General features: G+C 42.9%; 2 protein-coding genes across 3 annotated transcripts in view; both read right to left on the reverse strand.

Moving 5' to 3' along the window:
* The window catches only part of FZD6 (frizzled class receptor 6), a 67,439-nt gene extending 43,098 nt beyond the window's left edge, over positions 1–24,341 (reverse strand). Inside the window, exon 1 of the mRNA XM_014272720.3 lies at positions 24,202–24,341. The gene's annotated coding sequence lies outside the window, so the exon portion shown is untranslated. The remainder of the gene's footprint in view (positions 1–24,201) is intronic.
* BAALC (BAALC binder of MAP3K1 and KLF4) lies at positions 1–24,545 on the reverse strand. 2 transcript variants are annotated; one of them, XM_005479451.4, is made up of 3 exons: positions 24,202–24,537; positions 7,219–7,388; positions 1–2,001 (listed from the first exon to the last, which is right to left on the reverse strand). In XM_005479451.4, the coding sequence occupies exons 1-3, from the start codon at positions 24,365–24,367 to the stop codon at positions 1,897–1,899; spliced, it is 441 nt and encodes a 146-aa protein (XP_005479508.1). In that variant the 5' UTR covers positions 24,368–24,537; the 3' UTR covers positions 1–1,896. The 2 variants fall into 2 exon arrangements, with proteins under 2 accessions (XP_005479508.1, XP_074410187.1); XM_074554086.1 differs by lacking the exon at positions 1–2,001 and adding an exon at positions 2,063–2,255 and having other exon boundaries at positions 24,202–24,545.
* Positions 24,546–26,027: the final 1,482 nt, after the last annotated feature.

A 26,027-nucleotide genomic window follows, 5' to 3' on the forward strand; every position in this document is an offset into this window, starting at 1 on the left:
TGGAAGCAGCACTTTGCAGCTGCTTCCCCGATGGGAGATGTGGGCAGCAAGGTCTGTGCTGTTGCCCAGATAATTGTGTACCAAGGCCCTCTCCTGCAAAGCATCCTGTCACAGCTCATGCTGGGAATAGAAGGCTCAGGAGCTGTCTCCCTGATGGCTGCTGGCGTGAGCCAGGGCTGCCTCATGTGCCGTGCAGCTCATGGGCTTCCTCCTGTGCTGTGACCCGAGCCGTGTGACACATCTGCTCAGCAATCCTCACTAAATAATTCCTTAGCTAATAAAGACTCTCACTGCCAGGACTCCTTTGTTCTTGCATCTACTCACTCTAATGTGGTATCCACCCAAGGCCACAATCTCTGGAACAGCTTCTTACCCAACAAACCTTCCCTTTTGCCTTCCTTCAAAATCCTGTTTATCCTTAAACACATCAGGATCATTAATCACTTTCTGTAGCTTTCTTGTATCATATAAATTTATACTGCACTCTCTCTGCCAGTAAATCCTTTCAGAATATGCTATGGTATGCAAAATTCTGGCTCTAACTCTGGATTCCAGTTTGCCTTTTTGTTGGAGTAATTAATAAACAAATCCTATTGCATAGACTTGTTGTACAACAAGGAAAGTAACTCACACACATAAGCAGCAAGCTATTAAAATGATCCTAATACAGAATAAACTAGGGTTCAGTTCACAATTCTATTCTTTTATGCTTGTTTTGAACAGTTCTTTTGAATGGCTCTTTAAGGATACTAATATACATCCATATATATATATATACATATATATGGATGTATATTATGGATATATGTCTGATAGAGGAGGCAAATAAATTTACCTCTTTTATCTTCATAAACATGCAAACTCACAGAGAATATATATTATTACTTCCATATTAAGAAGTAATATGTTGAATTAATTCCTAGACTTCACTACACTGAACATTTATATTCTTTTTAGATATATATTTATTATAATCATAGAGTACTGTGGCACGGTATGCTCACAATGTATTAAATAAGTTCAGCACAGTGAATTTATTGTATCTTATCAAAGAAAGTTAACTTTTTTGAACTGACATTAGAATATGACTTTAAAGATTGTGGTTATTTTCTTGTAATATTAATGGTAACTTTTTTCCTAGGCAGACTGGGCTTCACCATAATCAAAGGGGCATTTATAAAACAACCAAGTAGCCACAACTCTACTTACTAGTTGAGACTAGGACCTTCAAGTAAGGCTGATCAATATGAAAGTTACTATTTTTAAGACCAAAATTATGTCAATACAAACAATAAATTAAAACTAAGTAATTGAACATTTACTATATAAAAACATTACTGTATGACTTAACTATATTTAACCTATATATATAATTGAAAAGAGATTTAGTGGAAGACTAGACTTTAGTCTCACTTTCTTGAGATGTCTGGGCTTGTGTTTCAAAATATGTGAGTGCTTTAAATGAGGCCTGGGTTTAAATGTCCACACTCAAAACAACTTTATGACTAAAAATCCAGATTCATTTGTTCATTTCCTGGTTTTAATTGTGATGAGCTGTACCCCTTATTATCCAGCCTCATCTTAATAGCAATGTGGAACAGGACATACACAAGGGATAACATGAAAGTCAGTAAAAAACAAATATAATGGATTTTATGTGTACATCTGTGCAGTGCCACTGCTTTACACAAATGACTATGTCTGTCTTTAGACAAACACTGTAATGTCTACGGTGCTTGTAGCTGGTTTCCACAAGACCTGCTTCTGGAGGCACTCAGTAGCAGCTGCCTGCTGTATTAAACCTGGAACACCTGGAGATCTTCATGTCTTCAGTGAACTGACATTTAAAGTGCAGTGAAGCTTTGTTAAGTCCATCCTCACCTGCAATTTTCTTCATTAATTGGCACAATTCTTTGTTTTTCTTCTGTCACTTTGTCTGATGCCTTTTGTAACGTTAATGGCGACTTCTTGTGTGGACGTTTTCTGTGTGTCCCATTTACTCTGTGAGAGTTTTAAACAGTACAGTGAGTTCCACAATGACAGCAGAAAGAGTCACTGGTGATTAACCCCTAATTTACAAGAACAGTTCTATGTAATAAACAGAATGTCTCCAGCATCCTTCTCACAGCACTGTGGTGCAGAGCAGCTGTCTCATTCAGCGTGGACACAAGCTTTTATCCGCTGCAAAGGCAGTGGATGTCAGTAGGCTTTGGATCAACATTCTTGCCTATAATTATCATCTCTGCATGTGTGTACTGTAAAGGCAGAGCAAATAAATCTAGTTTCAGTCCAGAAGTGAAAATTAGAGATTCCTTTTCATGTCCCTGTGAATAGTGCATCATTAGCTGAGCTTGAATTTTCTGTACTTGATTTTATGTTTCTGATGTGAAAATATAGTTTTAAATTACCACTTCTGCCTGCATACAAGATCCAAGCACAATATATACCTTTCAGAGATTCATCAGTTTATTTTCAATATTCAAAAAAGTCAGTCTGTCTGAGGCATGCAAGTACATCCCTAATTTAAATTTGTAATTTTCCATCTCCCAGACTGCTTGTTGCCATAAGCAACACACCATAATGCACAGGAAACTGGATAGGTCTAATAAAGTGTACCCAGATCTGGGCTGATAGAGACACATAGCTGGGTTAGGTGGGTTTGATTATTGCATTGCCAGTGTTCCATGAGACTATTTGTCAGTGTAAGGAATGCCAGGTAAATTAGGCATTATTTACATGGTAAGAGTGCCAGGTAAAATAATATCTGATAAAGTTCAGCCATTGACATAAATGGAAGGTTCATATATATCACAGAGAAACATCTGGAGTTAATTTGTTGCTGTGTATTATTTCACATTTCTGCAGCCTGAATACACCAGCTCCTTTGCCATTTGCTCCCCCTGTGCTGCTGCTCATGCAAGTCCTTGCCAAAGATTACAATGAGAATCAAACCAGATTATTGTCAGTCAGGAACATAATCTGGGTACCACCTTTTCTTTGGGGGGATATCTGACCAACCTGTTACCTTCGCTGGCATTACCACTCCTTTCTTTATTACCACCATCATCATCATCTTTTACTTCTAATTTGTTTTGACATTACAGTCATGAGAGTATAATAAAATTTCTCTGACTCAGTCGGTGTCAAACCTTTTCCCCTTCAACAGCACAAACTGTACCCTGTCATAACCAGGTATCAAGGGATAAGGCAGATGGTGCTTTAGAGCTTGATGTTGGAAAAAGTGAGAAACAAAGAGGTGACATGATTTATCCCCTGCTAGCCCACAGGCTAATGGCACAACCCAAGCCTTGCAAGGGCACCATGTGCTGCATTGCACTGTATTCCACAGCATGTCGAGACAAAAGGAAAACTCTATTAAATGTGAATGCTCAGGGAGATAAAATGGGTACATTTTGAGCTGCAGGGGAAAATCACCTTTTCAACTCTAGGCATCTAAACTTAAGGTGTTCACATTATATGCTCACCTTATGGTTCCCTAAAAGTGGAAAAACAGAGATGCAGAATGGCATACCAGAGCTGGAGCCTAAATTAGATATTACTCTTTCTCTCTAGGCATATATATTTCTTTTTTTACTATAAGAAGTTTAAACAACTTATTATGTACCTGCATTGGATGTGGAGAATAATGTAAATGCTTTAGTTATTATCAGAAATTGTTTTGCACTGAGCTGCAGCAGCAGAGATACGTGTTACTGAATGTATCTCAGCTAGAAAATGCAGGAGGGTATCTTCAAAGTCGTGGAGGGGCCTCAGGGCAGGAACCCACACTTCACTGAGTAGTAGTACCATCACAGTCAACACTCACATGATTAATATGTTGTGGGAATTTGCCCATACTTCCTACTAAGTGCAATACAGAAGTAATTTTCCATTCAATTACAAAATAAGACAATTTTCTCTAACAGTAGGACAGGTGCAAACTGTAATTATAAATTGTGACCAAGTCTTTTTCAAATTGGATTGATAATTGTGTAGTTCTGTTCGACCATATCCAACCTCACCAATTAAGATTTCTCTGTGGGCTAGTGGCTAGGACAAGCATTTGGGGTTTTCATTTACAGAAATCCCATGGCTCTAGATGTCATGCTGCTGTGGATGTGCCCCTGTCCACCTGGAGGTGCAGTATCTCATGAAAAGATACAGCAGTATCTGATGAAAAGATACAGTATCTTTTATGTCAGCTGGGAATATCTTTGTACTATAGCAATACAAAAGATAATAGTACAATGGAGCTATAAAATAAATAGACATGTACTGATGTACATGTCTATTTATTTTATAGCTCCATTGTATTGTTATCTGATTTACATGTGTTGTGTGTTGGCAAATGCAAGGTGACGTTCAATCCAAATTCCCTTTTTCGTTTGCTCAGACCCCTTGGTTTAAGGATGTGACTCTCAAGATGGGACAGCTTCTGATGGGGTGGGTGCAGCTGCTCTGCCACATGCTGTGCTGAGGCACTTTCTGTGGAAAAATGTCAAAAGACAAAGCTCATCGAGGAGGAGTGCCCACACTGGCAGTAATTCAACCAACTGTGCAAGCCTGAGGAGCAGAGACACCAGGGGAGCTTGTTCATGTCTGAGAGAGGCAAGAAACAAAGGATGGAATTGCACAGAAGTGTTGCAGTCATTCTCTGTTTAAAACAACACACCTAACAGGACTTAAGCTGAAGGAAGGACCCAAATGGTGACCAAAAGCTGAAATTTGCTTGAACTTAAAAATACATCTTCCTTTTCATGCCTCATGTTGTATGCTAGCAAAGTAAAACCTGTACAATCTTTACATGTATATAAAGCTACTCAAACTCCATTTAAGTGCAAAATTATGTCAACTGAAACTTTTTCCCCCATCCTTGAAGAGAACAATATAAATATGACTTAACAGGGGAGGGAAGTCAGAGGAGACTTTTCCTTTGTGTCCTGGGATGCTCAACAGGCTGTACCCTCTCCTCCCCCATGGGGACTCCTGTCAGGTAAGCTTTATTCCACAGTAATACTATTGCTTATGCATTCTGATGTCAGTGCATTTATCAACAGCAGTTTGTGGACCTTACTGTGTCCAAGAGGCAAGAAATTGCCCTGTTTGGGGATGTGGAGTCTTACTGAGTTTGCCCAGACTCACAGTGCAACGCACGTCAGTTCTGCAGCAGGGACTGCACTCCTGACCAGAATTACTGTGCCACCCCTCTGTGCCTCTGGCACCTCCCCAGGCTCAGAGTGCCAGAGTGCTTACTCTGAAATATTGGCTGTGAAGGTCTCCCAGGATCTCAGACAGGCAGGTAATACTGAGTGAGGAAGGGAGGGCCCCCAGGCCCACTACATCTGCAGACAACACAGAAAGCAAGGGGGGAGTTTGCCTTTCTGATTTTTTATGTGACAGAAGAATTGGTGTAATCAGCAGGATTGCTATGGATAAACAGTTACAGAACTATGAATGTGCTCCTTCCCAGGCAGGAAAGAAAGGGGCCCAAAAATTCTGGAAATACAAAGCAATTATTTATGCAGTATTGGAGGCTCACTTATCTTACATGCAAAAGGGAATTAAAGGTCCTTCCCTCAAATATATACAGAACATGTTGCTTTGAAATCAGAAAATGGAATATTAAAGTCATCACTGGCTTTTGAGAGGGAAATAAAAGAAAGATTGGAAACCCAATAACAAGCTTATAACTGAGAAAGATAATTTTAAGGTTCTGTTCGCTTCAACAGAGCATAGGGAAAGACAATTATTGTAGAAATTAGGTAGGAAAAAAACACAGCAGTGTGAAACAAAATCGGAGAGGAAATAGAGGGCAGAAAAACAACTGAATTGTTACTATCTTTGGAAACTGAGCAGCTGCACAAACAATTGCAGAAAGAAAAGGAGATAAAGCAAAAACTGGAAGAAAAGGTAAAAATTATGCTTAAGAGGGCTGCCATTCCAGCCAGCATTGTACAGATAAGAAAACCAATTTTATCCCTTGGAGAATGGTGAAAAGCTGAGGGGACAGTGGCCACTCACCATTGTCTGCAGGAGACTGAATGCCAGTATTAACCCTTTAACTACTGCTGTGCCAAATTTTGTGGAACTGTAATGCAAATTCAGGGAGCAACCTATTCACAGAGGGCAAAACTGGACATAAAAGATGTTATTTATGATTCCACTCTGGGAATACCTCAAGGCTCAATTCATGCTCACCCAGAAGGAAGTGCAGTGTACTTTTGACAGATTCTCACAGGGATTTAAACACTCACCCATGACTGCACATTCTGTGATTGCCAAACCTTTACAGTCTCCCTCTCCCCAGATGTGAAATTCCATTATATTGTAGCAAGAGGAGACTCCCCTGAAAAAGTAGGGGAAGCAGCAACAGCAGCATGGCAAGCACTTCTCGAAGTAGAAATTGAGATTCCCCCAGAAATGCCAAGGGCCATGTAAAGGACTTTATCTGCTATATCTGCAGATAACCCAGAAGACAAGGAAGCCTTCCTTCCCCAAAGTTTTAGCTAACACCATCTCATATGAGAAACCAAGGAAGCAGTAAACCAGCCATAGATTTTGGCTTTCTTTAGTCTGCAGCAGCTCAGCAGCTGCTGTGCAAACAGGGCAGGAGTGGAAGGAAGGCTGTAGGAGGCAGGTGGGTGGGTAGGCAGCTGTGGCAGGAGAAGGCTGGATTTTGGTATAGCCCCAAACCTTGTCCTTACAATGTATACAATGTACACAACACATAAGTCAGGGGGAAAAGGGGGAGAATCTGATCCAAAGCCTACTGAAGTACTGAAAAGACACCCATTGACTTTTTCAAGCTTCATGTCCAGCTTTGAATGAACCAGGGTTCATGCAGTGCACATATTTTAAGCAGAACAGCAATTAAGGGAAAACATGTTCCTTTTCAGATAATTAATCTAAGTAGTTTGTATGATACATGCCACAGCTGGACTGAGTTGGAAAGAAATGAGCATGGGGGCTTTTTTTTCCTGTAGCAAGTGTGTGTTACACTGATTGACAAATAAAACATCAATTCTGTGGCTGTTCAGGCATGAAGCATTGCCAGACGTGCTCAGCTCCATCACACCATGCCTGTAGTGCAGCCTGGCACGATTTTCTCATATCTCAAGACACTGAATACAGTTTCAATGCAAAGAGAAAGGCTGTCACAAAAGTAACTTAGACCTGGTTGAAGCTAGTGCTGGGCAATAGTGACCATAATTCTCATACCTCAGTGGTCCTGAAGCCATTCTGTCTCTGTGCTGTAGCTCCCATGTTGTGGACCATGGGGTTTGCACACTGAGAGCCACAGTTGCTCCTCTTCTCAGCATTCAGCATTCCAGCTGTGGCTGATGCTGTAGGTACCCCTGTGTGAGCCAATTTGCCATCCTCCAGAAGACCTAGCAGGGACACATGGAATTGGGCAGTTAATACTGAGGAGCAGTTTGAGCTGGCTCTGGGGTGCCCCTGTTTTGCCTCATTTTGTGGTGGTGTCAGTGATACAAGGTGTGGTACAGTACCCAGTGAGAGCAGTCCACCTCCCTGTGGCATCTTCATCCTCACATTTTACATCATTTGGCCTTTTTCCTATGGTCCACTGCTCTGGGAACCATTGGCTCAGGAAATCTTGGGAAAACATTCAATGAGAGCAGTATGTCAGTGGATTTTTGTCACCTGCAGGTCTCCAGTGGCCTCTCTACACACACACCTCCTTGCATGAGCAAGAGTTGAACTTAAGACCCAGAGAAGGCCCCCTTAGATCTGTTCCAGTTCTGGGAAATGAAGGGGTTAGATGTGAGCATGGCAGATGATACCAATATGGATGAAAGGCTGATCTATGCATGGCCTTGCTTTACATATTTTTTCATTTGAAGTTGAGAAATTTAGAAAAAAATTATTTCATGTTGTTTTGCCTATCAGCCATCAAATAAGTGAGTAATTTTCTTTCTGCTCTAGCTGTGTGGATACACATGAATTGTACAATATGATATTGGACAGCATAGATGAATTTTCCCATCTTACTGCATTAACAAAAACCAGTTGTCATTTATGGTGGGTGCAGAGCACTCAACATCTGGTTGCAACAATGGGTCAGAAATCCAAATACAAGGAGTAGGTGGGATGCATGACTTGCTCTCAGTTTAGTTTTTGTCAAGCTTATTTATGAAGAGCTTTATGTTAAAAGAGAAACAAAGAAGGCGAATTTACTCACTGGCAATGCAGGTATCAAACCTAGAAAAATTAAGGAGTCACAGACACTAAATGTGAAAAAGTTTGTGGAGAAACAATGACAAGCCTTGGCTATATGAAGTGACATTGTGTCATCAAGACCTTCTACATTAATCAGGCAGGAATTCAAGTGCTGTGTTAAAGATATTAAAAATGAAGCAAAGTCGTGAATTTTTTTTCAGAAATCTGTAAGAAAAGATGATTTTTCAGTAGAAAGCAACATTTGTCAGTATTAGCTAGCAAAGGAAATTACTGAATTCAATAAAGTTTCACCCTAATATTCAAAGCTTTGGTCTTGAAAAGATATAAAATTTTGTGAATAAAAGGTCTTTAAGATCTCTTCTGACTCAAGCCATTCTATGATTCTGTGAGTTAATGTCTGACTACAAACTAGTCACTGCATTTCCCTGAGCAGTCAGAAGATGGAGGCAGAGTATTCCAAAGACACTTCAACTTGTAGTGGTAACTAATAATGCTGTCATGTAGGTTTTGATTGAAAATATTTGAACTGAAAGTTGAAAATACTATAATTTATTTTTTTAAAAAATACTTCTATCTTTGAAAACTGCTTTTCTGCTAGATATAAAAACTGGTGTCGTTCTTGTGTCTAAGTTTAGATGCAACATCAGTAAGGCAACAGTAAACTTCACCTCTCCTGCATCTCCCAAAATTCCCCTCCTAGCTGTGTTTTAGGCCTCACCTCTCCCTGTCACTCCGCAGGAGCAGAGGAGAGGCACCAATGCCTTGGTGCAGAGCAGTGAGTGGCACAGGCTGGTGTTGCAGACAAAAGCAGCTGTCAGGGAGGGAGATGGAGAGGCAGCGAGCCACTGAGAGTCAGAGCTCCAGCCAGGAGCTCACTGCTCCGCCTTGCAGTGGAGCTCTGAGAACCAGCTTGAGCACAGCTTTCAGCAGGCAAACTGCACAGGAATTACTCACTAATTCCATTAATTGAGTCTTTGACATTTCAAACTTCCAAATGATGAGTTTTTCCTTCTGTGGAGTCATCCTATGAAATTACTTTCCACCCTGTATCTCTTTGGCCATCTGGTCTCTGACTAAATTGTCTGGTGAAACATCTGTCAGCTAAAAAGCCATTTTGTTATTAAGTCCAATTGTTCATTTATCAGATTGTGTTGCATCTTTTGGTCTTGCACAGAAAAATTTTTCTTACATTAATCCATTTCCAGAGGCAGATGGAAAATCTCAATCCTGAAAATGTATATCTGGATCATTTTTTGTCTCTGTTAGTTTGCAGCCTGAGCATACTTGCTGCATCCTGTGTTGCAGGGGTGTGACTTTTTTTGCAATACTTGTCAAATATAAACCAAGTATCAGTATTGAGCCTTCCACTATCACTACTATATTTTTATATGGATGACCTAGTGATCACCAATACTAGGCAAAAAGATTTTTTATTTTATACTGTAATATGCTTGCTGTTTTGAAGTAAAGGAACTATTTTAGAATTCATTTTCATTGGCAAATAGATGATTTAGACAGTGGGCAACAGCTTAGAGGCTTCAGTGACTTGCGCATTATGTATGAACACCAAGAAGAAATTACAGTGAGCATACATAAGCAGTGCTGTTAAGAGCATGAGATTTGTTGGCAATCCATAAAGCAATACCTATTTTATAGATTAGATACATAACACAAAATGATGATTGCAAAACAGAGATGATGTTTAAAAAGGATGAGGAACACAGGGTTGCTTTTAAAATAGCAAATATTTTTGCATAGCTCTTTAGGATTTGCCACAGTACACAAAAGTGAAGAGTTAACTCTCTTATGTACTATTGGAATTTAAAAGCCAGCAGGGTGGCAATAGTATTTTTAAACCTCACTGTGGTTTAAAACAAGCAAACTGTTGAGATATTTACCATCCTCACAGTAGGGGTTTGGTAAATAATTTCCTTGGTCTTTCATGGTAGAGCTTCACTTTACATCAGTGTTGTTAAATCACTATAAACATCTGAATGAACGGGTTCAGTAATGCTGTTTTCATTCTCATCTTCTCATTCATGGCACCCCTACCAAAAGTCTGTGGGCCTCTTTAGGCCAGGGGAAACAGCAGATCCCACCTCAATGCTCTGTCAAATGCACGTTTTACTTTCAAATGAACTGGCAAGGCTGCAATATTCTCAAGGTTCCATTCCCAAAGCTGAGTTTCTGGGTGATTATCAAATGCCCATGAATGTGATGGGGACCCTTCCTTTGGGAATGGCTGGTTGGGGTTTCAGGAGTGCCAGGCCGCTCCCTGTGTGGGGAGGAATGGAGGACAGGGGGCAGGTATTTCACTGCATGTAATCAGGCTTGGAAGGAACACACACGAGTTCTGTGTCAATGGCCACAGGGAGAACAGCTCTGCAGCAGCCCCATTGCTCATAAATTCATGAATCCAAGTCTACCTTTCCAGCACAAAATGTGCCTAAAGTCCTCCCATGGCAGCGTTTACCACCTTCCCCTCTGCTTGCCGGCCTGCACAGGCACACTAAGTCTTGCCTTTCTTACCATGCCAATAGAAATCCCTTAGGCTGGGGCTTGACAAATGCTTTTTTCAGCAGCATCAGGGGGGAAAAGGGTTATTTCAAACTGAAATCAATCCTAGACTTTATTCTTCCCCCAATGATGCAAGCAGTCAGACTGGCACAACTTGGGAGGTAGCACAGGAATCAGAACAAGCAGCTGAAAGCAGCTTTGCTTGGTGAATTCTCCAATAAAAAAAACCAAACATGATAATTTAAAAATTTTGAATGAGTTTTCATAATTGTCAGATAGCATCATCCCAATTTTGTGGTTTAGGAGATATTTAAAATTGCAGTCTGAAAGATTGCTCACGGACTTGCAAGTTTATGTCCATTCAAAATGTTTAAATCATATAGCTCTAAACCTCCCCCCACACCATTTGCCTGGGGAGGGAGCTGCCTAAGAAGGCTTTGAAAATAATTATTTTAGTAAACAGGGTGTTCATCACAGAGAAGTCAGTAAAAATGTCAAATTCAGAATGAAAATTTAAGACATTAGACCTGTATTTCTTATTTTTTCTGGGTTCTTTTATTATAAGGACAATACTAGTGAAAAACAAAGGGAAATATTGTATACATGCTGCTCTAGTTCTTCATAGAGCCTAGTTACACCTAAGAATTCAAATTATTCAATAACAGTATTTCATAAAGAAGAGAGGAAAATTTAACTCTTTCTAACCAGTTTTGTATGAATATTTTTGTATCACCTTTGTGCAAAGATGATGTGCAAAGGGGGGAAATAACCTAATTTATTAAGGTTTTGAATGTAAAACTGGTCTGAAAAGCAAAGTAATGTCATGGATTGACATCTGGCACAGAGAGACAGAAAAGAGATCTAGGGGGAACAATTCTGTAGCCCTAAAATATCAGGACCACAGGAAACTTCTCAAACCACAAATAACACATAGATAGGTCTGCCTGGATCTCCTGCACAGGCTTAATCCAAAGAGTAAATCTTAGCAGGGTTCAAGGTGACCTGAACATTTCTGTGACTAAGAAATTCAGCGATGCTGCAGTAGCTAATGCTGTTGAGAAGTTTGGGCAGGGTATGAAGCCTTGCAGTAAGGAGACAAAGTTAATCTTAGCCAGAAGAATCAACTATTTATGGAGAAAATCATTCCATGTGTGTTTGCCACAGTATTCTTCCACTTCATCTTAAAGCAGGACATGAATTCTGACCCAAACCTGCTCTGGGTCTGACCCAGTACCCAGGAGACCCCTCTGCTCTCAGGTGTTCTGTTATGGAACAACAAGCATACATTTGTTTAAAGCAGGTAGCTGTTGATTAGCTGAATTTATATCTTTGCAACTGACTATGAACAAACCAGTAGGGTTCCATTTTCTAGTTCAGCAACACCCTTTTTTATTTATCAGCACTGTTATCTCATGTATAATGCATAAGATGCTGGTTTACAAAGTGCCTGCCTAAAAAGGTGCTGCATTGTAAAGATGGACTCTGAGAAAACTCACAGGGAAGAAAAATGGAAAGCATTATCACCACATGCAGGCACTTCCAGAGGAAATATGAGCTTGCAATCATCATCAAGTTACTTGATTTTAATGTTAGAGTGATAATCAGCACAGAAAGCAGTGAAACATATGCTTTCTCTACCTATTTTCCTGATTTAAAACTAAAGATTTTTGGGAAAGCCACACATCTGCAGGCCTGAGGGCTGGTGCACACTTTGGCTGCAAAAACCAGACATAGCAAGGATCCAATAAAAAATGGAGTGAGGACTGTGACAAAAGTCAGGTTTAAGTCATTTCCTCCAAAGCAGTAGCCTCAGGGATGAGGCCAGATGCTCAGGAAATATGCAATAGCTCTTTTACCTAACATGAAACAATTTAGAAACTTTGACACATAGCAGAGAGTGGGTTTGTGAGCTAGGATGAAGGATCCAGATTTACAGAGGGATGTCCTACTGCAGCAGGAAAATATTATCCCGAAAAAATGTTTTGTATCAGTAAATACAATAATGCAATAAATTTTCTTCCCAGACATTCAGAGTATCCAGAATGATTTCTCTGAACTCTAATATGATATGAATTTTAGACAGTGAAGCAAAATACAACAAACACATTTCCACTTTCCACACATTTTTGGGGGGGTCTCTCCCCAGCTGTCTCCAGGCACAGGGCTGGTGTGGGGAGGCAGCCAGGAGCTCTGTGCCTCCCTCCACACTCACAGGGGGAAGCTTATTTCAAGTGAGCTCATCCTAAAGCACAAAAAACTCTCCAGCTGCAAACCTTGATATCACCTGCATGGCCTAAAGTCACAAGGACATGCTAAACCTGTGCATACTGGTATATTTCTATTTCAAATGGGGATACAGAATCACAGAACAACTGTCTTGTAAACAAATTTAATTGTGTTGCAACCATGTCTGTGAAATAAAGGTGAATATAAAAATTTATATTTATTCCAAATAGGAAAAGCACGCTGCAACACTCTTTAACAAATATGTGATCATTTCAAAGCTCCAGACAAAAGGTTCTTCATGGCAAATAGAGTCCAGAGGATGAATTAAAGGGAATTGGCTTGACAATCAAGGGAAGATAGAAAAGGTAAACATGGTGCTAGGCAAGGACTTTACACCAGAAAGACAACAGAGTTTAATGCATGAAGGTACAAATTTTGATAACTGGAGCAAGATAGAAGAAACAAATTTTCACTATATTTTGCAATAAGCATCAGCAACATTTTGGAAGACCTTAACAGCTGAATACATCTTTTGCCTGGGAAAAATAACACAGAATGGATTAAGCAACTAACTAGTGCCACATGATGTGCCAGAAACAGATCACTCCTTCCTCCAACCTGAAAAACTAACACAAAATAGCAAATGGTACTGGATTTTAGAAGGATAGACAGTGGGGGTACTTGCTTTTCCACATGCAAATATACTGGCTGTGTTTCAGTAAAGCACATGAAAAGTACATGTTAAAAATTATATACTCCATGCACAATACCTTGATTATGACAAATCAGCCTGTTTTACCAAAGTGCGGGCTTTTGGCTCAGTTCCTGTCTAAACCTTTCCTTAAAATGCCAGGAAAGAAGTTTTCCTCACATGACAGCCCTGTGTGACATGGAAAACAAGCAGCAGGCCCTCTCTCAGTCTCCCTTCCCACCGCAGTGCCCACCCTGTTGTGAGCAGTGCCCACAGCTGGAGGTGCTCACAGGCTCCTTCCCTCCCTCTCCTTTACCCGGGCTTTCCTTCTCCTTTGGGATGTGGGAATAATACATCTCTCATTATGGTCTAGACTTATTTCCAACATGGACATGGAAAGCATTACTATCAGTCCCATTACTTAGCTTAACACACCTGGAGTTTTATGATGAGCGAAATTCATCATTTCACTTAATCACACTGAGGAGCAGCAAAAGTATTTAGGCAGACTAAACAGAAATCCTCAAGAAAAGCATTTAAAGGTACATGAAACATGAGCTGAAATGAATCCTCACTTTTGCTTACCAAGGTTTAGCAGCTGGAATTGAAGTTAAACATTCCAAGTAGTACCTTGCACATTTGTCACCATGATATTTTCTGAAAAATCCCTTTGCCAGGATTTTTCTCCTGAGAAGCTGAGAAGCCACAGAAACAAAATGTAAACAATAATTATCTGATTGCTTGGAATGTGGTTTGGAGGTTGCTTACCAACAGGTGCATCTTTGATTGGTTCCATGTGAATTATTTTTACTTAATGACCAATCCCAGTCCTGTGTTGGACTCTCTGATCACTCACAGGTTTTATTATCATTCTTGTCTAGCCTTCTGAGGCCTCCTTTTTCTTTCTTTAGTGATGACATGACATGACATAATGTAATGTAATGTAATATAATATAATATAATATAATATAATATAATATAATATAATATAATATAATATAATATAATATAATATAATATAATTAATATATCAGCCTTCTGAGAACTTGGACTCAATTCTCATCTCTCACCTTGTCCTGGGGACACACAACACTGCAGCACACATTTATTTTTTAAAATAGTGATTGACTACTGGGATAATTTACAAAGGCTTAGGCAAAATGTCAACCACTGGAAAGCTGGAAATTCAGTCTCAATGTTCCAAAGGTGTGTTCCTTGTGGGAATTACCTCAGGGAAGTCCAGTGGGCTGTATGGCCTGGTGCCATTCCCAGCCTTACAGCATAAATATACAGGATACTGCTAACTTAACCAGTGTAACTGTGATCATAAAGTGCTCTGGCTTTAATGCATCTGTATGCATGTGAAAAAGTCATCACTCACATTTATGTTCACTCTAAAATGAAGGCAGTAGCTACATTAAAACTTCATGCCATCAGCCATCAACCATCTTCTAGACAAATCCATTGCATTTTTCCATCTTTTCCACACACAGTGTAAACACTCAGAAAGCATTCAGGCATCAGCATTGTGCAAATGTCAGATATTCATGCTTTTAGTACTGCAAGTGCTTGAAACAATTCTGATGGCCCACATGGGAAATGCTAGCAGTTTACTAAAATGAAAAGTGCAACATGAGGACAATATCCAGGCAAAATGTACAGAGACAGAAACACAACTATAAACACTGTTTGGAAATTGGTTAAAAAACCCACAATCAAAATATTTCTGTCAGTCAATGAAGAATGGGCTGGTTATTTTTCTCTCCAGTAGCTAGCATGCATCTGGACCAGCTAGCCTAAATCTTCCATCTCCCAGGAGGAGATGGAGCCAGGAGGAGGCTCCACATTGCTTTGTTTTAATCAGCTGCTTCAAATGTGAGGCTCAGTTAAGCAAACAGCAATGCAGAGGGGCTCAGTGAACTCAGGAAAAACTTAAAAAGTAAAGTCCTGGCTCACAGCCTCCAGCTGTCCATGTCAATTGGTAAAACACCACTCCTTCATCTACCTCTTTCACTTACTTTTAACCTGTGTTTTTCCTAAACAGAACAGAAAAGGCATTGTGGCAGTCTAGGGAAGCAGACTGGTGTTTTATTTTGTAATGTATTCATCAGAAGATAAAATTGCCTCATTGAATTATTTCTTTGTGCACAGCAAAGGACCAAGGCCCTTGTTTCATGTGAGACAGCTGCTGAAAAATGGACCCACTCACCAGAGCCAGAGATCTGCTCCTGTGCAACAGAAAGGAGGGGTGCTGGGTGCAGGTCAGACAGAAAGCCTTACAGCAAACTGCTGGCTTTGAGCATTCTGTTCCTGAGTCTTAAATATTACAGATTCAATTGAAGATAAACCCCAACTTTCAATCCCAGATTTAACTGGAATCTGTTCTAAACTGCAGGAACATCTCAGGGGAAAAAAGCTGGAACTAGCAATACCATTTCTGTTTCTATGAAGAGATATATTTTGAGAACTGATTACAGTTCAAGAAAAAGAGATGTTGGCCACTTCAATGCTGAACTATTGCCATATGTGCTTTATGTGGAAATTTTGGAAATTTTAATCAATGAACAACAAGGCAAACTGCATTCTGAACTGTGTTTCCTGTATGCAATACATTGCTCTTCTGCTTTGAGACTGGCAGGAATCTTTCCTTAAATCTAATAAAATTTTTAAATTTTTGCTGCGAATTCTACATTTCTAAACTGGAAAATGCAGAATTAGGACTATCTGTAAAGTGTAAATACACTCCCAGGGAAAAGAAAAAACAATTTTTAAATGTCCTGAATCAGGATATAAAGGCTGGGATGGGGCAAAGAGTGCTGTTTCCACAAAAAGAGTAATTTTGCAGAGCAATTTCCTTCTCAGCATTTTGCAGGCAGGATCTGCCATTGACAAAACCACGACTCAGGTTTCCTGCTCAAACCCTTTCAGGCACTCTCCCTCTCTCACCATCCCTCCTCCCCACCACCTACTGCAGAGACAGAGTAAAATCCCTTCCTTTAGTTAATGACAGACCTTTGGCTCTCAACAACTAAGAATATTTTTGCCTTTAAAGATTTCAGTGCTGCAAAAAAGAGGGTTTTTTTCACAGGGAAGCAATTTGGAGAGATGGTTCCAGTTCATCTTCCTGCAAATCATCTCTATTGATGCTCAACAGCCTTTCTGCTTCCTGGTGCTGTGACAGCTGGGAAAGTCTTTCATGTAATTCAATCCTGTACGTGACATTTTCAGTGAATTTACTTTATCAGTGGGTAAATTATTATACTGGGGTAAACTGTGGGAGATCAATCCTAGCAGGTCTGCTTTAGACTGTAGGGAGGGTTTATCAAGGCTGTTGGCCACTCACTGAATGGATGCTAATCAAAGCCTGAGAGGTTTTGTGCCAAGATGATCACAGCTTAGGTTGGCCGGCATTACAACTCTTGCAGAGATTTGAGAAAATCACAGAGCAGACAGTGCAATGAAGAGGCTGCTGGGGAAGGAGGAAGCACCTGGAGAGCCCTGTCCTGCCCTTGCCCTCCCTTCTGTCACAGGGCTGGGAGCTGGCTGCTCCCCCTGAGACACCAGGACTGCTCAGGAGGCTTCATGCAGTATCAGAACCACCTACTCTCAAACAACATTGAAGTTTTCCCAGCAATTGGGTCTGATATATCTCACAGAATAGCAAGCTGAAGGGTCATAGAAAAAAATTTCTCATCTCTCAATTACCTTTGACACTTTTACTTAAGTTCTGCTATCTATGGATGCATCCTTTTTTTTATGGCAGTCAATATTTATTAAAAATCAATTAATTTAAAAATACTTCCAGAGGTGGTGGGGTAGATTGCTTAGCATAATCTGATGGGGCAAATAAGTATTGGTACCATTTTTTAACTGAAATGTGAAATGAAACCATTATTGCACTATCAAATACAGCAAAGGTGAAAATGTGTGGAATGGAAGCATTAACAGCTAGGGTTGGGCTGAAAAATATGATCATTACAAAAAGCTGTATTTATCATCTGAGTCTGATTTTTTCCAATAAATTCAGTGATCTCTAGTGGAGCAACAAATAGTGGTTTAGGCCAACACTGTAATCCTTGATCACCTTCTGCACCGAGCAAACCCCAGGTATATGATTATTGTACAAGAAAATCCAAACAAAGGTTGTAGTGCAGTGTAATTTTCCTGCCAGAGAAGAGCAGAGTGAGAACACGTGAGAGGAACAACCCTGCAGGCACCAAGGTCAGCAGAGAAGGAGGGGCAGGAGGTGCTCCAGGCACCGGAGCTGAGATTCTTCTGCAGCCCTTGGTGCAGCCCACAGTGAGGCAGCTGTGCCCTGCAGCCTGTTGTGGTCCAAAGGGATGCAGAGGTCCACCCACAGCTGTGGATGAGACCCTCACTGGAGCTGTGGATGCCTGGAGGAGGCTGTGGCCCTGTGGAAGAACCAGGGCAGAGGGGCCCTGCCCCCAGGCTGGAGCAGCTGTCCTTGGAGGGCTGCACCCATGGCAGGGTGACCCACACTGCAGCAGTGCTGGGAGCACAGCTGCCCATGGGAGGGACTCACCCTGCAGCTGTTCACAGAGAGCTGCTGCTCCAATGGACTCACTTTGGAGAGGTTCATGGAGAACTGTCTCCTGTGAGAGGGACACCCCCCTTTTCCCTGAGCAGCATGAGAAGCCTCAGGTGATGAACTGACCATAAACTCCATTCCCTGCCTCTTTGAGCCACTGGGGGAGGAGGTAGAGCTGGGAAGGAGGGCTTATTTTACTTCTCATTATCCTGCTCTGATTTTGTTAGTGCAGTAAATTCATTTCATATTGCTAAGTTAAGCCTGTTTTGCCAGGGACAGTATTTAATGAGTGATCTCTCTCCCAGTCCTCATCTCAGCCCATGAACCCTTTATTGAATTTTCTCTCCTCTGCCCAGCTGGGAGGGGAGTGAGGGAGTGCCTGACATCTGGCCCAGGTAAACCCACAACAGTGTGTTGAATGGGAAATGGCAAAGGCACTGCTCTCACACATTCTCTCTCCTCTGTCCTCTCTCCAGCAGCTCTTCTGCAGGTTCTTCCCCCAATTACTTCTTAAATATATCCCAAAGGTGTCCCGCCGACTGCTGATGAGCTAAGCCTTGGCCAGTGCTGGGTCCATCTTGGAGCTGCCTGGCTCCTTAGGACATGGGGAAAGCTTCTGGCAGCTTCTCACAGACACCAACCCTGTACCCTGCTCCCACTACAAAACATTGCCACACAAACACAACACATTATTATACCCAGGGTCTGGACTAACATGGAGAGGGAATGGCTGCAATACGTCTACAGTCCAGAAGAACTGCATTTATTCACTTTCACCGTAATTCTGAACTGTAATAAGGCTATCTCCTGAAAATATCACATCAGAATCACTGCTATAGTTGTTTATTAAACATACCGGATTTTGAAACAACCCATTAATAAAAGAACATAAGGGCATAAGAGCACAAAGAGATCCTGATATGTAATGCACTGATCCATTTTTGTCTCTTGACCTAAAACACATGGTTTATTAAACACTTCTCTGCAGCCCAACTCACGAAAAACACTCTGCTGCACCGGCTTCTTAATTGACAACCTGATGTTTGCTTATTTATGTCTGTGGAGCTCTTGACTTTACGTGCACCTGGCGAGGGCGGGAGCGGATGACGGCAGCGCGGTCCGAGCCAGCATCGTCCCGTTGTCACGGAAACCGGAGCTGGCACAGCCCGGCCCGGCTGCGGCTGCTCGGGCACAGCCCGGCCCGGCTGCCCTGCCCCGGCAGAGCCCGGCTGCCCTGGCACGGCACGGCACAGCCCGGCCCAGCTGCTCGCAGCCCCCGCCGCACGCCGCCCAAAACGGACGGGCCAGAACTTCCCCGCCAAAGGCTGCCCCTGAAACGCCGCATTCGGCATCCTGAGGCCCGGCCAAAGCCGAGCTGCAGCGACGAGCCCAGGCCGTGAAACACCCGGAGCTGTCAGCCACCCGGGAACAGCGGAGCAGCAGCGGGAGCCAGCGCTGAGCCCCAGAGAGCAGGGCGCGAATCACTCACAAACACACAGGCATGTCGGGGCAATTGTGTAAGATAAACTGTTAGCCAGCCAGACTGCTAGACAGTGATAACATTTCCCCTGTATTCCTCTGATTCTCTCTATTTATTATACAAAGGACTCGATTGCCCTCCCATTTCACAGCTGTTCTGCAAATGTCTTCATTGATCCTAAATTGCAGGTTTCATTCCTGGCAGACCACTTACTGCAGTTCTGTTTGCTGATGCCGTGGGCAAGCTGTCTTTCTGAGTGCATTAGGTGAGTCTGTGTGAAATATGGATAATGTTTTCTTTAATATGCTTCAGGGAAAAAAAAAACCCTACTTCACTAAGGAAAAAGTGTAAAGTTCAAAGAATAAAAAGCAATTTTTTAGCGTATACTGTGGGTGACGTCATGATAAAAAAATCAACAAGTAATTTAATAGCTGAGGAACAAGTCAGCCCTGAGGCAATCCGTGTTCAGCTTTTCCATTCTAAGACAAGAGAATTATTTTTTACTTGGTTGCTACATCATTTAAAAATTAATTACTTTTATTTGCATTTCAATAACAGTCCCTATTAAAGACTGGGGTCTTACTGTGATGGTTGCTGTGGAAAAACAGTGAGGAGAGATCCTGTCTTAAGGCACTTGCAGCCCGCGGGGTAAATGGATTGTAAAGTCTCTCTGACCACAAGATAAAGACCCATATCCACTCTGAGGGGCTTTCAGGTATAATAAAGAAAAATAATTGAATACAGCAGCTAACCTCATCAGTGAAAATAGAAAGAAGTAGAAATAAAATGGCTTTAAACCTGCTTTAAAACAAACAACATTAATTTTTTTTTTTTGTTCATATTGAATGTGTTCATAGAGTACATTTACAGTTCTGGTTTCTGGCAATAAAGTATACATCTTAAATTTCTAGGATATACATCTACATCTACATCCACATCTACATCTACATTTCAGCAAGTTATCCCAACATAGCATAACAGGTTGTGCAAGCATGTTCCAAAATACTTGAGAGTTTTTGTGTGCTTTTTGTGAATTCAACCTTTTCGCCGTGGTTTGCGTGCAACCCATGGTGGCTGCCCTGGGGACTCATCTGTACCCACAGATTATTACTTCCTCTGAAAGTCATTACTTTGCTAACAGTTCCACTTAGCTGAATCAGGCCCTCTAAAGAGAAAGCAATTTGTGCAAAGAGTTGCAAGGATCAAGGAACGGTTACTAAGCAGAAATGCAGCCTATTATTTCCCCCAGCTATAGCCTACGCAGTAGCTCAGTCCTGTGAAAAGTTCTTTGCTCACATAGCAATGGATGTTCTTCCAAGAAATGGCTTTATTCTAAGGGCTCATTGTGATTCTTTCCTTTTTTTCTCCCTCACAGAAGCCACTCATCCTATGAACAGTATGTACACTTATTTTCCAGAAAATGCCTTTCAATTCCAGCACCTACAGTGCTTCATGGAGTTATTACTTTTCTGTCCCTCCTCATCCATACCTGGTTGCCCTGTTCCTCATTGCCAAAGCCTCAGCAGTGTACTGCAATGCTATCAAGTTACATAATACACATTGCTATATAAGTTACAAGCACCTATATTTGTGTCTGTTGGTGACTTCTCATCCCCTAAGTCACTTTTCATGAACCTAAGACCATCTCTCTTATTTTAGGTATGTTATAGCAACTAATACTGGCCTCTATGTCTTCCTTTAAAAATAGGGAGATTAATATACACCTTATAAAAATGGATGTAAAAAATCAAGTAGAGAAATTAACAAATACTCTAAGAAGGGATCAATTGAAATTGGAAAAATAAAAAGCAAATAAGAAAATTATAAAAAACTCAATACTTTCCTATTAATTTAATAATATTTAAGCTTTCAAAATGCTTTGGTAAAGGTACAAACATTTGGCTACAGAAATACATATAATTCCAATGAGAGCAGGCATAGAAAGCTGAATACACTGGATGAAAAAAGAGAAGCATATGATGAAATTTGTGGTGGTATGAAATTACTAAGATTAATGTATGGGAGTTACTTTCCTCACTGCTACACTCTCTGGTTCTGTATGCACAACATTCTGTCATCCCTGAGTGATTTACTCCTTTTTACATTTTGACGTCCAATTCTGCTGTTTTTTCTGCAACTGAGATATGTTGGCAATCACAATCACCTCTTACTGCTTTTGTCTTTTCCCAAATTTTTTCCCCAAATATTTCTTTCATCCTATCTCCATGTCTCTTCACAGAATTTCACCAGTTTATTCCAAATGAAAAATGACAGAGAAGAACTTCATCCTCTTTCCCCAACCTCGTTTGGCTGGTGCCCCCTTGCCTGGCTGCCTCCTCCCTTTCTGTGTCCCAGTTACAGCTCCTTCCTGCCTTGCCTTGTGCCAGAGCCATCTCCCATTTCCCCATCTCTCCCATCCTGCTCTTGTCCCCTCCCTTACCCTTCCTTTTTGTTTCTCACTCTGAGGTAGTTTTCAGTTCTCACAATAAAGTCACGTATTCCTCTTCATGTCTTAAACCCATATTTGACCTCATTTGCCCCTCCAATTGCTCCTTCCTCTCCCTTTCATCTGTAAATTCACTTAAAGTACTGTTATTGTCCCTGGAGTACCTCTCCTTATCCCTTTTCCTTCCCTACCTCAAACCTTACCCTACAGCAGCTCTCCCTGAAGTACTTTATGAATTTTGAGGCACTAATTGGGAGCAATGTGTGTTCCTCAGGCTCCTTAAACTGCTGCCACCACAGCTCTGTTGAAGAGTGTATCTCTGTTGAAGAGTGAATTGTTTTTGCTTCTACTCTGTCCTTTCCTCATCACTTTCCTTCTGATTTCTTCTGCAAGGTTGTCTTGTAAAGTGTTTCATGCCCTCATCAGTCTCTGCTGGTCTCGAGTGTTGTTCTCTTCTCCTTATCTCTGGTATTCTCATCTCCAAACACAATTACCCCATGTTTCTAGGAAGAATACTTACTGATCTACCTCTTTATTACCTCCTGTTCAGAGTCACATCTTGAACTGTCTAGCTTCTGTTTATGATTAGGCACAACTCCAAGTAAACATGGCTAAGATAATGGTAAGTGTGGGTAAAAAGCTAATACTCTGTTTAGCTTTCACTGCTGGAGACAACACTTACCTACAATTTGAACTTACTGCTCAGCATCATCTTGAGCTTCTTTAAATTTCTTATCTAATCTTCTTTAATATGGTATCTTACAGACTCATTCACCTTCAAATTCTCATGGTTTCCCATGTGACTACTGCAGAGTCTTTCTTTAGCCTTTAGGAGTACAACGTAGACCCTTTGTGACTTCTCTCTCCCTGTCATATTTGGGTCAGCAGAGAGTTTTGGTCTCCCTATTCCAGCTGGCCTGTGATGCCCACCCCACCTTTGCGAATTTTCACTCCTGCACTTTCATAATTTCTTCCTGATGATTTGTTACTTTCTACAAAGGCTGTAAAACTACTTATTTACATCTGAACCTGCCTATAGGCATTTACTGCTTTACATGGAAATTGTAATTATTCTGGGCAGCAACCATTTGTACAACATCTAGCGCAATGAATTTCTGGACTTAAGCTGAGATTTCTAGATACTGCTGCAATACACAATAATTCTTACATCAATTTAAACTGCACATCAGATCAGAGCTCCTCAATCCCTCTCTCATATCTGCCCCTTCTGTAACACCTCAGGTGCACAACTAGGTGTGCACCTGAGTACACTGAGTACCTCAGTAGCATACTGACAAGAACTGGGAAATTCAAACTTACAGGTCTGCTTCTATCCAACCCTATGGTCAACTTTCTGTATAACAGAAGGCATCAGAGGTAGTATGGAAGAAAGCTGCCTCTTCCTTAATTTCAATTTATTTCCTAAGTTACTTGTCTCGTCAAATAAAAAGCCACGTATGGGTAGAACCTCAAGAGCCTCAAGGACCGAGTTCTCTTCCCTCTGATAACATTGCTCCACAGTTGACGGCGTCTGTACGCTCTCGCTCGCAGCCGAGCACGGCCGTGAGGGGGTCTCGAGAGCCCGAGCCGGCTCCGGTAGCCCAGAGCCCGGAGCGCATGGGGCCGCTCCCGACTCTGCCCGCTCCCGGGGCCGCTCTGGGAGGGCCGGGCCGGGCCGGGCAGAGGCTCCGGGCGCTCCGAGCAGCTTCGAGCGCCTGCATTTCCCGGCGGGGGGGGCTGGAGCGGCGGGGTACGCTCTTCTCCCAGCAGGAACACGGGTACACCCCGCTGCATGCACACACACACCGAGTGTGTACGGGAATATACAGCGGGGGCCGGTGCGCACACGGCGGGTGTCGGTGCACACACAGGATCTGTAGGTGCGCACACAGCGTGTAGGTACATACACAGGATGGGTACGTGCACACACACGGTGTATAGGTGCACACACAAGGTGTGTAGGTGCACACACACAGGATCTGTAGGTGCACACACAGGATGTGTAGGTGCACACACAGGATGTGTAGGTGCACACACACAGTGTCGCCGCCGCTCCCCTCCCCGCGGTGCCCGCCCGCCTCTCCCACACTCACCGGGGCGAGAGCCGCCCTGCTCCCGGCCGGGGCCCTCGGCGCTGCCGCCCTCCTGCGGCGGGCTCTCGGAGTCCGTGTTGGTCAGCCAGGTGGACTCGGTCTCCCGCGTCCAGCTCTCGTAGTAGCGGGGCTCGATGGCGTCGGCCCGGCTGCCCCCGCAGCCCATGGCGACGCCCGCTCAGAGCCGCCGCCGCCGCCGCCCGGGCAGCATCGCCCCGCCGGGCACGGCCGCCCCGCGGCCCCGCTCACGCCCTCGGCCCCATCCCCGCTCGTCCAGCTCTCCCCGGCTCCGCTCTTCCGTCTACCCCTTCCCCTCGGCTTTATTATCTCCGCTGTCCCCCCGCACCCCACCCAGGCTCCTGGCTGTCCCCTCCCCTTTTCCTCCCGCAACCCTCACCCCTCCCCTCCCGCTGCTCTCCCATCCCGCCGCCTCCCGGCTGTCCCCAATCTTTCCCCACCGCGGGGCTCTCCCAGAAGCGGGGCCGGCCCTACCCTGCCGAGCCCCTCCGGACCCGCGGCCGGGGGCAGACGCGGGGGCAGCGCTCTCCTCCCCGGGCTAGGGTCTGCATGGGAAGGATTTACACGCACATGCCCCCGTGCCACGCACAGCAGCCCCCGGCCCGGCCCTGCACCCAGCTCGTGTGCCCTGGCTGGGTCTTGGGCTCTGCTCCACTGAGCCAGCCGGCCCCTCCCTGTTTCAGCCGGGAGAGCCTTGCTCCCACTTTGGTGCTGCAGTTTGCTGCTGCATAATTGGGAACTGAAGCTGCAATACTGAGTGCTCAACTCCACTCTTTCCTCTTGAATACTCAGTCTGAGAAACGACCAAGAACATGAGACTCATGCAAAACAGACTGTAATTTAAACATGCTCCGGTAATCGAAGTGACAGGCAGAGATTCTGCACTGAGTCATATTGATGGTGGTCGCATTTTGTATTGCAAGAGCTGCTTCACAAGGTCCCTGCAGGGTTGGAACCAGCCCCATGAACACTAAACACTGTGGGATCACATCCTGAAGGGGAGACTTTATCCCAGGTAAAGGTTTCTCTCCTGGAGTAATTTTGCAGTAGAGCAGCAGGAATGACTCTTTCCCCTGTGAGGACTTACAGAACAATATGGAAGTCATGTTCTGCATTTCATGCCATCACCCAGCATGATTGTCAGTTGTAAAGGATTCATCCACTGAAATCCAAAATCAAGCTGTCCAGTGTTTTGGGAGCTGCAAGTAGGAACACAAAGTCTCTGGAGTAAGAGCTCTTGTCCCTAAGGCTGGCTCAAGATCTTTATGAGGATCCCACAGGCCTTAGCTCTGCATCCCAAGCAGTAGGTCCTGTTTCTTGTTCTGAAGGGATTCAGGTCAGGCACTGCTGAACAAGCTCCCAAATCACCCCCTGTGCTTCCCAAAACACATGACCACTGAGGTGCTTCTGAGCAGCTTCCCAGCCAAATACTCCCTCCCAGCAATCTTAATTTCTGACTGAGATCTGCTGAGTTCTCTCATCTCATCCTGCAAGCATAGTTGTGCTACCAAGGCCCCAGGGTGACTGTGGCAGTGATCTGAGCTACTTTTTCATTGCTGTGGTAATGTTTTGCTGATTAAAAATACATCATAAAAATCATAAAAAAAGAGATTGTATTTCAATCAAACTGCTCCCCAGCAAACAGTCCCCAGGGCAATGGGATATAGTGGTGTCTGAGCCAATAAAGGAACCTAACACACATCCTGACTCCCTTCCCAGGAGCTGTGTGTGCCCTGGGTGAGCACGGGGCATGGCCCAGGAAAAACTGCCAGGCATCCCTGAGTCTTTGAATGAAAACCTGACCAACA

Source organism: Zonotrichia albicollis, chromosome 1, assembly GCF_047830755.1.
Source record: "Zonotrichia albicollis isolate bZonAlb1 chromosome 1, bZonAlb1.hap1, whole genome shotgun sequence".
Taxonomy (NCBI): Eukaryota; Metazoa; Chordata; class Aves; order Passeriformes; family Passerellidae; genus Zonotrichia; species Zonotrichia albicollis.

What these genes read in the sequence shown, in the direction of transcription:
- BAALC (XM_005479451.4), bottom strand. Translation starts at nt 24,367, where the DNA reads ATGGGCTGCGGGGGCAGCCGGGCCGACGCCATCGAGCCCCGCTACTAC. An exon ending in GCAGGGCGGCTCTCGCCCCG is followed by an intron (nt 7,389 to 24,201) that starts GTGAGTGTGGGA and finishes TGTCCCTGCTAG; the next exon opens with GTCTTCTGGAGGATGGCAAA. An exon ending in ATGGCTTCAGGACCACTGAG is followed by an intron (nt 2,002 to 7,218) that starts GTATGAGAATTA and finishes AAACTCTCACAG; the next exon opens with AGTAAATGGGACACACAGAA.